We start from the raw sequence: 15,057 nt of genomic DNA on the forward strand, positions 1-15,057 counted from the left end.
ATGGCATGGACGTGAGGTTTGCAGATCAAGCCCTCGGGCAAGACCATGGCCTCCAAATCTCACTGCGAGATATGAGCAGCGTTTCGCCTGCACATCATACAAACTTTCTATACTTTGAGTCCCAAGCTCGAAAAATCCAGACCAAGCTATCGACGCTGCCACCAAACGAACGGTCGCGGATATATATCCTCTACCATTCACACATTTCGGGCACTGTGCAAAGCAGGAGAAGTCGTCATGGGAAGTTATTGTTATTGAAAACATCATATTTGCGGGATATTAGACAAATCAACTATGTATAAATCAATATACGTGAAACCAAAAGCCAGAAGGTGGAGGTCAGCTCAAGGTATCAAGGGGAAATGGATGAAGCCCATATCTTCACGAGCACATGGTATTAAGGGCAGAGCGAGTCAAATCAAGTCAAGATAGAATGACTAGAAACCGAGGAGAACGCAAAATGTGAGGTGTGAATATAAACTGCATCATGGAAATCCAGCACGTATGTAGCCGAAGCCCGAAAAAGAATCGTATTGCGTAGATCAACAGAGCTTGTGAAGTGGAAATTTATCGGTTATCATTTACTCAGCTCGGCTTAAGACTTCTCCTGCACGGCGGATCCGCCAGGAGAGCCGTGGAAGTGGCTGGCAGTGCTAGTCGAGCGGCTCAGGCCTGCAGTTGGGCTGGCAGCGTGATCCTTGGCATCGACGCTCTTTTCAGCAGCGGCAGCTTCCTTCTCCTTCTCGGCATAGACAGGAGGCTGAGTCTGCGAGGCGCCACCGGCCGGGCTAATAGCTGCGGGACTAGTAGCCGCGGGGCTAGTGGCGACAGGGCTGACGGGTGAGGTAGCCGCAGGTGGAGGCACAGCCGCGGCGGCCAGGGCCGTACCACGAGTGCAGTCCTTGATGACAGTCCACCACTTCTCGGCATCACTGGGGCTGTGTGCCTTGAAGCTCAGCTCAGTGTTGGTGTGGAAGGCATTGCCGACCTTGCCGCTGGACACGTCCTTGCCCTTGACGTTGAACTTGACGCCGTCGATAGCGCCGACGATACAGTCAGGCAGGTACAGGGACAGTTCGGGGAGGGGGTCCTTGCGGAAGTCGTCGTTGTCCTTGAACTCGTGCAGGTAGCGCGCAGGTGTCACGACGTAGTAACCAGTGCTGTAGCCCTTGATCACAGCGCGCGAGCGGCGCTCCAGCGAGCCCTCGATCAGAGCTTGTGTGGCGCGGTGGTCCATGTTGGGGAAAGTGATGCTCGATAAGGAGCGTGGGGGAGAGTCGGGGTTCACTAGTTTGGCATCGTTGCTGACGCAGAAGTTCATCCACTCAAAGTCGGCTGGGATGCGCTGCGCGGTAGCCAGGATATCGGCATACATGGCCCGCTGGTGGTCCAGCTGGCCGCCCATGAACTGGAAGAACTGTTCGAGCGCGCCTTGGATGGTTTGAAGAACATGAGCCTCGAACTGTGCGAACGAGTTTTGAACAGCCAGGATGTCATTGCGGTGGTTGTTCTCCTCGGCGACCTGCTTGTTCAGGCGGTGGTTGATACCACGGCGCAGGACGTAAGGGTCGTGGTGTGTCTCAATTTTGTTTTTGGCGGCGGCATCATGCGAGGCCGAGTGCTGGCCCAGAAGCTCGATGTGCTTCTGGGTCGCCTGGCGGGCCTTTTCGACGACCTTGGCACCCTTGGCAGCTCCCGACTTGAGCTCCTTGGATTTGTTCTTGATTTCCTTGTGCAGGCGCTCCAAAGTGGGGAGCACGCTACCATTCAGGTTTTTCTCAGTCTCGAGGTACATGTTGACCATTCCCTATATCAAGATCTGTCAGGAGCCGTTCCATGCTGGGCCAGAGGTAGGTCTTTATGTTGTCCATACCTGCGAATTGTTGCGCATGTTCTCGAACAGGCCATTGATACCACCGGCGCTGGCACTGAAGTGATTGCCTTCCTTCAAGGGATCGCTCACGGTCTGTAATAGTTTCCGAGTTCAGCAACTATATCCTTCCCTCATGGTATGTATTTCACCCCCACCTTCAAGATCTTCTCGTGGTCCTTGGATTGGGACTTGGAAATTTTGGCAGTTGTGGAAACATAGTCTTCGAGGTTTCCGCACATGTGCTTCCATGCCCGCAGGCGCTCCAAAAGGAGATTGGTAGTCTATGTCAAAGAAAGGTGTTTGTTAGCCGCGGTTGTCTCTCATCGCGGGGAATACGCTCCCCCGCATCTCCAACCCCTTCCCCTCTAGTCTCATTCCTCCAAGGGCACTGAGTACACACCTCGTTGCTATCGGTGTCGGGAATCGCCTCGTTGTCGCTGATGGAGGTTTGACGGGTCAAGCTACTGCTCACAGTCGCCGAGCGCTGCGGGAGCTTGTGCTCCACGGGGCTCACGGGAGTCGACATGTCGGCGGGGAGGTTGTCTCAACGCCGGAGTGAGAGAGAGGTAGAGACGAGTGTCAGTTGAGAGTGTCTTATAGACTGGTAGAACGGAGATCCACTGTCTTCAGCAGTTCAAAGCTGAATATTGACCTTGGGTATCTTTTTTGAAAGCCGGGGAATAGGAGGGATGGAAAAGGCGGGATGGCGGATCGGTAGTGGGTTATGAACGTGTGGCACCTGTGGCTGAACGCAAAGCGCTAGACTGTAGATAGACTAGGGCGAAAAAGAAAAATGAAGTGTTGAAATTATGCCAACTGTCCAAGTGGGGGGAAGGAGGATGTTGGGCTTCTTTTTAGGCCTGGTGGAGGTGTACAACAAGGTGGGATGGTTCTTGAGTTCTCGCATTCTTTGACCTGCCGATCGGTGGTCGAAAACGCCGATGAGGTCACAGCCCGCAGGTTGTGGCTGTTTAGACCCAACACTAAAAGATGAGACTGCAATGACGATGCAAGATTGTAAGATGAGGATAGTAGGCTGAAATGGTGGTTTTTGACTTTTCGAAGCTCACTTTTTTATTGACTTGCTTTACGGTTTTGTTCCTTTGTGTTGACTGTTGACAGTCACACGTAGCTCTCCACGCTAGTCCCATGTAACCACGTCCTCGGGAGTCCTAGGGCTGTTCGACGCCACATCGTGGTGGAGCCCGAACCTGAACTATCGAATGCGGATTGTGAGGTTGCATTGTTCATCAAATGTCCTTGGACCGGGGCGCAGCAGATGGTTGATCGACAGTGATTTACCCGATACAACTGATACAAACAGAAAAATTGATCGTAGTCGAATTCTAAAGGAGGGGAAAGATCAACATGTTCGTTCACTTATGATGATTTTATTAGGAGGGAAATCCAGTAGATACCGTAGAAAGATTAGAGTACATGGTGTTTAAAATCAAATACATTCATATGCGTGACTCGTGTGCTGCGGGAGGCTGGGTTCTCCACATTCAGCTGGTTCGTAGAGAAGAAGGGAAGAAAACAAACAATCATGCCCGTCTATGAGATGGCCGAGATGGCCCACCCTGTCTATGGAGAAATAGTATCCGAACGCCGAGAAAACAAACAAAACAAGAGCAGGGTATGAACCATTTCCTAGGAGATGCGATGAAGAAGACGGTATTTCAGCAGGAATGCTAAAGTATTCCAGTTGAGAAGGGGAAGGACGGATGAATGTAGAACATATGATGGTGTCGTGTCCAGCACCAACACAAGAGGGAATTTGTGAGAATCAGATCAGGGGAGAGAGAATCATGCAAAAAGGTGGGGAACATGGGATGGTATCGTGGCCAGCACTGACATTGGAAGGAGTTTTTGAGAGAATCACATCCGGAGAGAGAGAGAGAGAGAGAGAGAGAGAGAAGAGTGCAAGCAGGGATGTGAGAATATCGAAGAGGAAGGAAGGAAGGGTATCATGAGAAAGAGTTCTCTTCAACCTCTACCGCGGGCCTGTACTAATCGGAGCCTGCGTTCGGCATCGTCAGCGTTGGCGCCGGGAGCATGGAAATATCCGGGGCGATTCACCTCTAGAGGTGTAGAAAACCCGCTGCTACGGCCACTGCGAATGTGGGCCTGCTGGGGGGACTGAAGGACCGGGGGAGTGGGCAGGTCACTAGCAATCACGGCATTGTAGTCGGGGAGGTTGGAGTCACAAGGGCCCACGGCGGCGCGGACCGCAGTCGAGTAGCTAGGCACGCGACTGAGCGTCTCAACCTCGGCATACTGAGGGTGGAACGGGGTAGCCATGCCGGATGGGATGCGCTCGTGATCGACCTCGTCCGAGGTTCGGCGGGACAGTTCAGGGCTGCCCGGGCTGTGTGAGTTGGAACCAGACGAAGGACCGAAATAGTCTCCGAAGTGAACGTTCAGCTGTCGTGAGTTGGGGTGACTCTCAGTAGGAGAGTCATGAGACACCTCGTTGGGGGATTGGTGGCCGAGGCGGTTGGCGTGCAGGTTTGTCAGACGGGTGTGAAGCGCAGAGGCTGAAATATCAGTGTCGGTCAAGGCGTTCATGGACGCCAGGTTCTCTGCCGAGATGTTGCGGCTCAGAGGGCCGAAGGGTGTGCCGGGGCCACCGCTGCCGGGGCCTGGAGTGCGGTAGCCGCTGGGGTCGAGCTCGCTGTACAGTTGGTCGAATTGGTGTTCGCTGTACAGTGGCGGGGCCTGGTTGGCGAATTCGTCTACCGTTCGGCGCGCGGCGGCGGGGACTTGGTCACGGATGTTGTTGTTTTCGTCAATGGGCATGTTGGGGGAGATGAAGATGGATACGGGGAGAGTCGCTCGGAGCTACATCGCAATTGTTAGTTTGTGAAAAGAAGTCATGCGGAGTTCCTCCTTAGCTTACCTCGCTGACATGGCCATCGGGGTTGTGCAGTTGAATACGGAACTTCATCTTATGACGGATCTTGATGCCCTTGGTATCCGTATCCTGCAGACAGCGGGTCAATGTTTGTGGCATATCGAGATAGCGCGTGAACTGGTATCCCTCTGCGGCCTCCTCGATGATTTCGAAATTATCCTCATCCACCTGATGCTCGTCGGTCAAGATCGTCCGGGTAATTTTGTACGTATTGCGAATAGAGTCCGGATCTTCTGGGTTAAGCGTGAGGTCGTGGCTTTCGATGAGTTGTGACGTAATTTGACCGATGCTCAGGCCCTTGAGTAGCGGGATCAATTTGAAATCGACGCGAATGGAAGTGCCGAAGACGACCGCCTTGGTCGGCGTGCTGATGGAGTATTCGATTTTGTTAGGCCAGATGTTGTCCACCGACTGTTTTACCCTATTAGCATAACTTCCCACGGGCCCGGATCGGCGCCGATCGCAAACTCACCATTGCGTGTGACAGTTCCAAAGCGCTGGGATCAAGAGTTCGGATGATCCGCAGGGGTTTCCGTGCAACAATGTCTTTGGCATATTTGCGCCCAATCTCCGCCTTGAAGCGGTACATCACCCAGGTCTCCGACAAGCCCTCCACGCTCTCCGGCATAGATCCCTCAAGCACCACGTCGAATGGGTACTCGTAGTTGCCGGCCGCCAGGATCTCAGTCTTTCCCTTGCCAGGGTCACGGAATCGCCATGTCTTATCGTAAAAGACTCGTTCTCTCCATGACTTGCGGCCGCCGGCGGTCGAACTAGAGGGGAGGTGCCAGCTATAGGAATTATATTCGTTAGTATTTGAAATTTCCGAACGGTCTTGCGACCGCGGGGTCATCCGGCGCCGGCGGGCGGCGGAGGGAGGGGTTCACATACCAAACGCGCGACATGCCCGTCAGCTGTAAGCGGATATGCTTGATCGTGAGCGGCTCCGACAGACAGAGCACCAGAGTACCTTTCAGATGAGCGCTGGCGGCCTCATGCTCGCCGCCGCGAAAAACGATGTACTCATCATTCAAGCTACAACTAGGTCAGTGCCGATACTTGCGCGCATGAAGGCGGTCCCACTCACCGAATGTCGAAATACTTGGCGTTGCTGGCGCTTCCGGCGCCACTAAAGAAGCTGAGCGCCATTTCAGGGGTTTTACCCTTCGCAGCAGTGATTGAGGAGCGATTGGATCACTGGAGAGGATAGGCGATGAGGGGGAAGTGTAGAGGAGGAATCGCAGGGATGGTCTGGAAGGTTTGACAGTAAGGCAGACCTCGAGGCGAGGATGTGTGAAGAACAAAAGCAAAAAGTGAGAAACTGGAAAAAAAAATAAACGGGCCAGGCTATGACTCGAAATTTGCTATCCTGATCTACGGGCTCATGTCCAGAATGGCCCTCCGGTCCGACCAAACGGGTCCCACTGAAGTCGAAGTGGAGTGGTGCCGTTTCCGGGACTGTACAAAGTGGCGATAGGGACGAAGATGCTGCGAGTGGATTTGACTAAGCTGGTAGGTCAAAGATAACGATGAGACTTGGGTGAGAGAGGGGCCCAGAATAGTAATAACAAAGCCAGTAAAAGAGATGATACAATAGGGGGGATTAATCAGAAGATAAAGTAAGAAATCCCAAAGATGTCAGCTTAGGATGATTTATTTTTCAGGGCGGTTGACGTTGATCTGGCACAATTGAGTCTTTACGTCAGCGCTGTAATAAGATCAGTCGAAAAAGTCAACCGAGTAATAGAAGCATGTGTTAAAATAGTTTAATTCTTGGATTAGTATACATCTACAGTATACGGATCTATTTCACATGCATCTCATAATGACTGCTTAGCGATTGATTTACTCCGAGTAGAATTAAATCAACAATAATGATACCCCTGTATTTCGTCTCATCAGCCCATCTGCCGCGGGGCCTTCATTTATCCATTCGTCCCATCACGCCATTTCGTCGGGATCGCCCTTCCCGCACAGTCCTTCGATCGATCCCGTTCGACGATCCGAATACTGCAAAACATTCCATATGGTGATGTTACACAACACAATCATACGTGCCTTCTCGGACTTATTATCTGCACTGCACGATGTGTGATATACATGCCGCTATCTTGCAACATCTCAAAGGTACCATACATGCATGATCTCCTGTATACTCCGTACTGCCTGACGAAACAAAGACCTCCTGAGGCATGCGTTCGTGCGACCCGCCAACCTGCAGACAGCCTAGTCTAAATCCCATGCATAGGTGCCCTGACACGCAGGTCCCCTAGGCTGATAATTACAGGTGATATTAGTACTATAAGGGCATAAGGCCATCCGAACCTAGGTATTCTATAAAACTGCCGAGGAGTATCCCGTAGTCACTTTGGAAGAAGATGCTGGTCAATGCAGCGACAAGTAAGCACGTGCATAAGTAGCTGCCATGCTCTGCAGACCATCACCTGAAGGCCATGTGAACGCTCTATGTATCTAGGCTGGCATCAATTAATAGTCCGGTTCCCAATATGATGACAGGCCTATCCAGGCTATCCTATTAATCAAGCTCTCCACTCCTACTAAGTAGATTTTCATTCCAGGCCAATCCATCTACGCTGATGTACGACAGTTTAATCGCTCATCTACTCTATGACCCAGCGACTGTCTTAAACAACGTCGCAGTAAAGCCTGTAATATCCCAAAAGGCCACTGATCTGCCCAAAGGGGCCCACCATAGATGTCAAACTGTTCACCGGCCACAGTCCAAAACACCCCCACGCATCAACAATTCCCTGGCTGCGCATACCGATTCGCCTGCCCTGACGTGAGTGGTATCCAAGAACCATGGCCAGAGGGGCCACAGACCTGTCCACCCAAGATAAGGTCTCGGGCAGGCTATGGATCCCTTTTGCTTGTCGATGGGGCTCTCTGATGTGGCGCTTGATTTTGATATTTTCGTCCTGGATTGAACCCAACCAATATGAAGTTGATAAAGGGGTTTGTCGGAGGATTTTTGTACAACTTTGATCGCTGTGGTTTCCGGGTTGGACGTTACGATGATACAATGCAATGCACCGACCCTTTACATAGAGTAGCCCCTGACCCTGCTGGCCTCTAGCACTCACGGTTTTTTTATCTCGGCCTACGTGCCGACTACGGGCCCTATCGGGATGCCATCGCATGTGGGCTCGAGCCTCGGGCATTCCCGCTCCACCGGAATCCCGACCTCGTCCCGGTTTTCTCTGCCCGATCTTATTATTGCGCGTCTGTGTCGCCATCACGATAATGCCATGGCGATTCATGATTTCGCCATTGAAGATAGCATATTACATACACAAGTCCTGATCCTAATATATCAACAAGAATCTCTATCCTTGATATATATCAATCATTCCTCATACAGGACATGACATCAGCACACGGCTAAAGTGCGAACCCATTCAGCCAAAAAAGTACGATGTCATAGCCCAAGGTTCTTCTACGTAGCTTGAAAATTGTTCTGGCTCCTGTTCCAAGGTCCTCATCAGGGTTTTCCTGGCCCGGTCGGCCCCACTCCGAAGCAGATCATTGACGGTGAGCCTTTTTCAGAAACGGATCTTCTCCTACCGCGTATCCATATATGCTAGACACAGCAGCAAGGGCAGCTTTATCTAGTAACCGGTGTGAATTTCCATAGAGCACGTGCAAAGCACCTCAAGTCCATCTTTACAGAACAAGACGTATATCCTATCAAAGCGGATTCTACCGCATCAAACTCAATACAGTGGACACTTTATAAAACCCGATTTTTTCGACTTGATACAAAGCATGCAGACTTTTTTTTACGGGACTGAGAACGTATATTCTGTAATCCGTAGATATCTCCTTGATTACATATGCTGTACTCCGTACATCTCTTGCACAGTCCCCTTTAGCCACACCATACCGTGACTGACACCTTAATTGGTGGCAATTCCTCATCTCAGCACGCCAAGACCCACACCAGGAAACCCGCCGACAGCGCGTGGAAAATCATACATATACTAAGTTCAGGTACAATAAGAAAATTGCCCGGGCTTGGCTAGCCTTATCAGCTCGGTTACTATTCCGAGCTGAACTTTGCCGAACCGCCGATGATGATACCAATTTACTCGCGGAGCATAGTTTCGATAGTCCGTGCAGAGACTCAATATGTTAACTCAGAGCACTCTGCTAAGTATGTCTTTATTGTACAGGATCTAAGAGCCTGCGCCCAGCCGGGCCGGTGGGGGTGGCCGCAAAGTTCGTTCGCAATGCCAATTGCCGTTCAGAGCTGCGGCACGCCAAACCTACGAAAATAAGATCGTGACCCACCGCGGGCAACAATTAAGGCAGCTTGGGCGGATTCTGTGTAGCTTTCTTTTTTTCGGCCAGTCTCGGCGCCTCCGGGTTGATAGTCACAGATCAGGCATATTTTTTTCATTATTACCCCTGGATTGATGATGATGTTTTGATGCCAAGGATGATTTTGCCTAGTATCACTAAGCATCACGGTGGAAAATTTTCGTTTTTTCGGGATAATAAATGCCGAGGCCCGGTTCAGTGCTCGTCCTTTAACGGCATTATCGTTGTTTCAGCGCAGTTTCCGATAATCAGCCGCAGATAGTTCGAGCTGGGCCGGAGCTGGGCCGGAGCTGGGCCGGAATATAAGCCGAGCTTAAGCGGGACCCGAGCTATCTATGCGTTTCGGGTAGATCTTCGAGATGCCAAGGAGGAGGGATAAGACCTTTTGCGCTGTCAACGCACCAATCGTGCCATGCGATCGCGCCACATGGGATAGAGTTAGAAGAGCTGGGCTGGCCTTGTATAGGGGTCCTCTTCGGGTATTCCGCTAGAGTGGGACGGAGTGCCGGTTTTGTTTTGAAGGCTGGCTATGGCGAGCCGGAGCTTATCGTTCTGGTCTTGGAGGGAAATAGAGGACGAAGTGCTGCCTCGAACAAAGGACTGGGCACAACTATTTCGAAGTTACACAATGAGAAACCAAGGGTTAAAACATCTCATATCCTTGGTACCCATTATCATGAAAACCTAAGCAGGAAACTAATCCAATCAAAGAACAGATCTATCCATTATCGTTATCCTAACCAAGTCTATGTTGGTTCAACCCAACTCGGATTATCAAAAGTGGGAAGGCACTTGACCATCGCAGGCGGCGCACGCTGCCAACTAACAATCTCCTCTTGATCCAACTTGGACTTGGATACATTAATATGGTCATGCACGTAGCCTCGCACATCCTTCGTGCCAACTGCCTCATTATCCGAATAAGCAAGATTAACCGCCGGCACAGCGAGAATCTTGCCCCGCCCTCGCCGATAAAGGTCCTTCGCCAGCAACATCGGCTCCCCCATCAAGCACTCTCCAGGCTTCGAAGACCGGAAACTAACCACACCCTCAGCAAATGGCGCCGCATCTAGAACAGCCATCCCTCCCCAGCATGAGTATACCTGGAAAGGCTGGAACTCATCGAACCGGCGCCTTCCATCCGGATCATCAAAAAAGAGATCTTGGCTGTAAGACCACGAGCCATCGTGCGGGATTTCAAAGAATGTATTCCCGACCAGCGAGCGCGAGACCCAAACATCGTGGAACAGTGTACCATCCAAGATCCAATCAAAAGCACAGGTCATATGCGCGTCTTGGTTGACGTGTTGGAAGACCAATTCGAGGATATCCTCCGGACACAGCCCGACATCATTAATGAAAATAATAAGCGCATCTGGCGAGAACATACCAGCCAGCTCGTTGATTGGACCGGTGGCAGCACTGACTTTGAGGGGCTCGAGGGCTTTGTTGCGTAGTTCGGATAAACGCTTGATTCGGTCTTCACCTTCTGCTTTGGGTTTGATACTGCTGGTGGTAAGGAAAAATTGCGCACCCATAGCTTCGACATGCATCTTGAGCGCTGCAAGGATCTCATACGTTCCGTCGTCTGACCGGCCTTCCACGATTGAAATCGCGCAATGTTCTGGTCCGAGGAATCGCATTGCTTCGATGATACTGCTCATCAGACGAGAGATGATCCCGGTAGATTGGCGTAGGCTCAGCGCGAAGAAGTATTGCACCTGGCCGCTGCCTGCTGCCTGGGCTCGCAGTAGACTGTATCGGGATCCAATCTTTGAGGGGCAAGATACACGCTCGAACCCGGGGGGCGAGTCATTCTCAAAGTCTAGAATTGAACGGACGTACTTCTCAACCGCGGTGTGCGAGATGTGATTCGTCGGGAGAGTCCAGCCTGTAGATACGGATGCAGGAGTCTGCGCCGACTTGGAAATGTTAGGCCAAAAGTTCTTATCGTTCCAAGAGTCATCCCATTGTTTCGAGGGTGTTTCAGATGGGACAGAATTGCTTGTTGATGTTTGCTGGATCTCTGACTCTGGTTCATTGATAGTGGGTTCGTGCAGTTCCGGTTTGTCGCTAGGCTCAAACTCGGGAATTGGTGGAAGGTCTCCATGGAAGATAGCGAAACCGTTGCGGTTATGTGAACGAATAACCTGGGCCAGTAGGAACAATAGAACCGTAGCTATGACGGCCCCGGCTAGTAAGGCTTGATAATACCGGGCTCTCGTCATGATAGCAGCTCAATGCCGGATGGGAGGCAGCAATCGGCACCAAAGTACGCATAAATCGAGACCTATCGAGAACTTCTGCACCTTGTATGCTGTCGAGAAAAGTTGAAAGTGCCTAGGTAGGCTTATAGGAAACATGGCGATGAAGCCTCTTCGAAGTGTCACGTATAATTCACCGCATCCATCTTGAGTCTTGAATAACCTCTCTCCAAAGATCAAGTTGGATCGAATATTTCCGCTTCGAGCTAGCACTCTAAACCTTCTCGAATAGCTTGGCCCGCCGAATCTGGGAGTGGCATGCCGAAGGAATGGCTGCCAAGAACAGCATTCCTGGGGGCGGGGATCCCAAAATCGAGAGATCCGTAACGCCGGAAGGACAAGGCCTTGGCAGAGGCACTTCCTGATTATTGACTTGGCTGACTACAGTGAACCTGTTAGAAGTCATCAGGTCTTGCATGACGCACCATTTCTCAACGTCCAGCTCTGTAGTCTGTGAGACATTGCCATCGGTAAACAGAATAATCAGCTACGGATACATACTATAACAAGGATGCTTCGGCACAACGGACTCGGACAGCTCCAATACTGTCAACACAAAGTTCAGTGCTTTATGGAGGAGAAGGGGCTGGCAATGGGACAAGCCCAAGAATCATTTGGGCAAGAATTATGTTCTTTAGTAACAACAGAATAATACACAGAATCAGAGTAGCCTGGAAACAAGGCCCTCGAAATCAAAACCAAAATGCAAGATGCGAGCACAGATTATTTCCTTCGCACCAAAAACAACTCCATTCGGTGGTTTGCAAGGTTCGTAAAGACATCAATCTAGTGATGGAATATGAAATGACGGTGGATATGTGGCGACTCTTTCGGCGTACAAGGCTCTTGGCCCCAGCTTGTAGTATGACGGGCGGACGAAGACAGTACTCAAGTACAGGCCAGGCGAAAATGACAAGTATTAAAGGTCTAGAAGTGTAGGCGGATATGGCTTCGACAGGGTCGTGTCATCAAAGTATAGGAACACCTCTCGGGCCAGCGAGAGTATGGCCGTGGGGCTGCAAAGTAGGGGGTGGCAACGAGGGGAGGGATCGATATAACGGAGTCGATTTCAGGAGATGGGCCATCACTCAGAAGATCCAGCCAAGGATGATGTAAATAAGGAGTCCGGCGCCGATGAAGATACCGGCAACCTTCAGCACTGCGACAGTATCGCCCTGCTTTGCCATTCGTGTCAGGCGGGAGGCGCTGCCCTTGAGGTTCGTGGAGAAGGAGGAGAAAACTTCGTTCTGTGCAAAAAAATCTATGTCAGCCGTATTCAAACCCAAGTCCACGATCTGGAAGGATCTCCTCAAACGCCAGCTCTGGCTCATATCCTCCGCTGTGGAGACGTACCGAATGATCGATAGTATCTTGATCCCGCGCATTGTCATGGATGTCGATGGTCACAGATCGGAGAGCGGAGACTTTGGATGAAAGACCACTGAGGAGCGCATTATTTTGCCTGCATATCGGTTGTTAACGTTTCATTCTTGAACCCCGTGCTGGCTTCAGGAAAGTGGATCGAGAGTGGGTGGTTCTTGATAGCTGGCTGGCGACACTCAAGCGTATCAAGTAAGCGGAGGGGAACATACTGCTCACGTTCGTAAGCGTCGCTCATCTTGTACGGTCAAACTGGCCCGGAGGTCCTTCTTGCGAGCTATTTGGAGGGTTGACTGAGTGATGGGAGCGAGATGAAATGGAGGCGACGGTGGTGGCTCGGCCGGGGATAACGGGGGATGACAGATCATGTGACCCACCTACTCTTAGCCGTGGGTCCAGAGCTTCCAATAACGTCTAGACTGTCCTTGATACTTCCTGCTTCTTATGATTGACTGACTCTTGGGATTGTTTCCCAATTTACATGAAATTAATACCCTCTATTACTTGAGGGTAAGGCCACGGAGGCAGCCATTGCTCGAAGAAGAGAGGAAAAGCGGAGCATAACCTCATGAGAAAGAGATCTCACTACCTTGAAAACGAGAAGAAGTCAAACGAAGCTTGAATTGACTGTTGACTGAATTCTGGAAAACATCAAGGAAAGATCCTAAAGATGTGTTTCTATTCCGCCATCGTGTCATGAGTCATATACAACAGTCTTGCATAATCGGCCATCCAGTGCGTTCCCACTTCATCTAGAAGGCTGGCGAACTCAAGAATAATCCGCTGGGCATGGCGCGCACCTGAATCATAGATCTTCCGATCAATTACAATTGGCCCACCAAAACGGATACATCTTACTGCGTCGCTCTCCACTCCTTCCGTGTTGTCTCGGATTGACGACTCTGAAGTTGAAAATCCTTCGTCGCCAACCACCTTCCAGTCCATACTAGTATTGGCTAGATCGAAGGGCTTTTCATCATTGAAGGTATCTGAATGTGAAGATCTTGTGCTAGTCAAGATATACACCCCAAGAACCAGGGCAGCCGTGACAGCGTTCGAACCGGTTGGAACGCAGTACCATCGGCTGGCTTGCGATGGGACAGGATCCTGAAGGTTTGAGCCGCCTGAATGTACGCTCGTCGAGCTGAAGCAGTTTGTACCCAGTAAGCAAGAGCTTTGCGGGCTTCTACCATGGACTCGGCGCCATCACGACCAGCCGCACGCGAAAGAATGTCGATATCCGCAGTCATTGAGATACAGACACTATGCCAAATCACGATACAGTTTGGGTTGGAGTTTTTGAAAGTATCATCGTAAAGCCGGATCATTTCTGTGAGGAGTGGAGCAGAAATACTGCCTCTCTTATCCAGGCGCAAAATGTTCCAAGGTACATATTGATGTTGTTCTGGAGGGGCCAAGTCAGAACTGCGAATCAAGCGGTAAGTATCGGCCGTGACACGGAGCAAGGCCGTGCATAGAACCCCATACAAGGAAAAGGCATGTTTTGCCCTGTAGACTGGGAAAATTTGAAGTCATGGGCTGATAAGTCAAGGATCTGGGTGGCATGGGATGTGACGCTTAGGAGCTCGACCCATTTACTGCTTGTCGGTGCCAGATACAAGGTATAATCTTCAGGAAGCCAGAGTCTGATGGCATCCGTTCGTATCACAGGGTTCATGGTAAATAGATCGGACAGCCAGGAGTCATGCAAAACAAGACCTATGATTAAACTGCATAAGCAATAAGATTAGATCATAGACGCCATGCCCATAGCTAAAAGGCGTACCTTTTTGTTGACTCCACTCTGCTCCACGCCTTCCATCGCACGGTGGTTTCTAGATGTGAGGGCAAAAAATGCTCATAGCTCTCGTCGGTTCTTGGTCCGAGGAAACCATATTGTTGTGCAGTCTGTCAAGATTGTTAGTCCAACTCTAAATAGGGTTCAGCAATACCACATACCATCATAGCATGCACGTATAGTGCTTGTGACATTTCTTGAGCAACGTTTCCCTCAAGACATGATTAGACTAAAAGCTATACACAATTGGCGTTAACTTACTCACCCCAGTCGAAATGAATATGAAAAGCACATGATGGGCAAGCACGAGATGGTTCATGATCTCAGCTGGCGCTCGAGATTCTGTTGTCACAAAGACGAATTGAGTGAACACCTCATTCAAAACCGCCTAATGTGAGGTCAGTCTCCATATCCATTCCAAAAAAACTCATCAAGTTTGCATACCGGGTATGTTTGTCGAATGAAATTCGCCAGCATCTTCGGTTTT

The 15,057-nt window shown here is 50.6% G+C and overlaps 5 protein-coding genes across 5 annotated transcripts; all 5 read right to left on the reverse strand.

The window, feature by feature from the left end:
* Positions 1-595: 595 nt before the first annotated feature.
* Positions 596-2,399, reverse strand: N7473_002980 (PH domain protein; the record flags this gene model as incomplete). The annotated part of the gene is made up of 4 exons (XM_057148920.1): positions 596-1,807; positions 1,874-1,966; positions 2,029-2,154; positions 2,274-2,399. The coding sequence occupies 4 exons, from the start codon at positions 2,397-2,399 to the stop codon at positions 596-598; spliced, it is 1,557 nt and encodes a 518-aa protein (XP_057012574.1).
* An 844-nt stretch (positions 2,400-3,243) lies between these two features.
* On the reverse strand, positions 3,244-6,519 carry N7473_002981 (arrestin family protein). The gene is made up of 5 exons (XM_057148921.1): positions 5,875-6,519; positions 5,679-5,822; positions 5,260-5,578; positions 4,773-5,198; positions 3,244-4,714 (listed from the first exon to the last, which is right to left on the reverse strand). Exons 1-5 carry the CDS (start codon positions 5,934-5,936, stop codon positions 3,860-3,862), a joined length of 1,806 nt encoding a protein of 601 aa, XP_057012575.1. The 5' UTR covers positions 5,937-6,519; the 3' UTR covers positions 3,244-3,859.
* Positions 6,520-9,874: 3,355 nt separating this feature from the next.
* Positions 9,875-11,356, reverse strand: N7473_002982 (glycosyltransferase family 69 protein; the record flags this gene model as incomplete). Its single annotated transcript, XM_057148922.1, has 1 exon — positions 9,875-11,356. One exon carries the CDS (start codon positions 11,354-11,356, stop codon positions 9,875-9,877), a length of 1,482 nt encoding a protein of 493 aa, XP_057012576.1.
* Positions 11,357-11,983: 627 nt separating this feature from the next.
* Positions 11,984-13,010, reverse strand: N7473_002983 (SNARE domain- containing protein; the record flags this gene model as incomplete). The annotated part of the gene is given in 3 exon segments (XM_057148923.1): positions 11,984-12,639; positions 12,746-12,854; positions 12,874-13,010. The coding sequence occupies 3 exon segments, from the start codon at positions 13,008-13,010 to the stop codon at positions 12,481-12,483; spliced, it is 405 nt and encodes a 134-aa protein (XP_057012577.1). The 3' UTR covers positions 11,984-12,480.
* A 440-nt stretch (positions 13,011-13,450) lies between these two features.
* On the reverse strand, positions 13,451-15,047 carry N7473_002984 (uncharacterized protein; the record flags this gene model as incomplete). Its single annotated transcript, XM_057148924.1, has 7 exons — positions 15,015-15,047; positions 14,836-14,958; positions 14,732-14,782; positions 14,559-14,680; positions 14,261-14,502; positions 13,933-14,102; positions 13,451-13,879 (listed from the first exon to the last, which is right to left on the reverse strand). The coding sequence occupies exons 6-7, from the start codon at positions 14,098-14,100 to the stop codon at positions 13,451-13,453; spliced, it is 597 nt and encodes a 198-aa protein (XP_057012578.1). The 5' UTR covers positions 14,101-14,102; positions 14,261-14,502; positions 14,559-14,680; positions 14,732-14,782; positions 14,836-14,958; positions 15,015-15,047.
* Positions 15,048-15,057: the final 10 nt, after the last annotated feature.

The sequence above is a fragment of the Penicillium subrubescens genome (assembly GCF_028828155.1).
Source record: "Penicillium subrubescens strain IBT 31985 chromosome Unknown utg000002l_segment0_segment0, whole genome shotgun sequence".
In the NCBI taxonomy this organism is placed as follows: domain Eukaryota; kingdom Fungi; phylum Ascomycota; class Eurotiomycetes; order Eurotiales; family Aspergillaceae; genus Penicillium; species Penicillium subrubescens.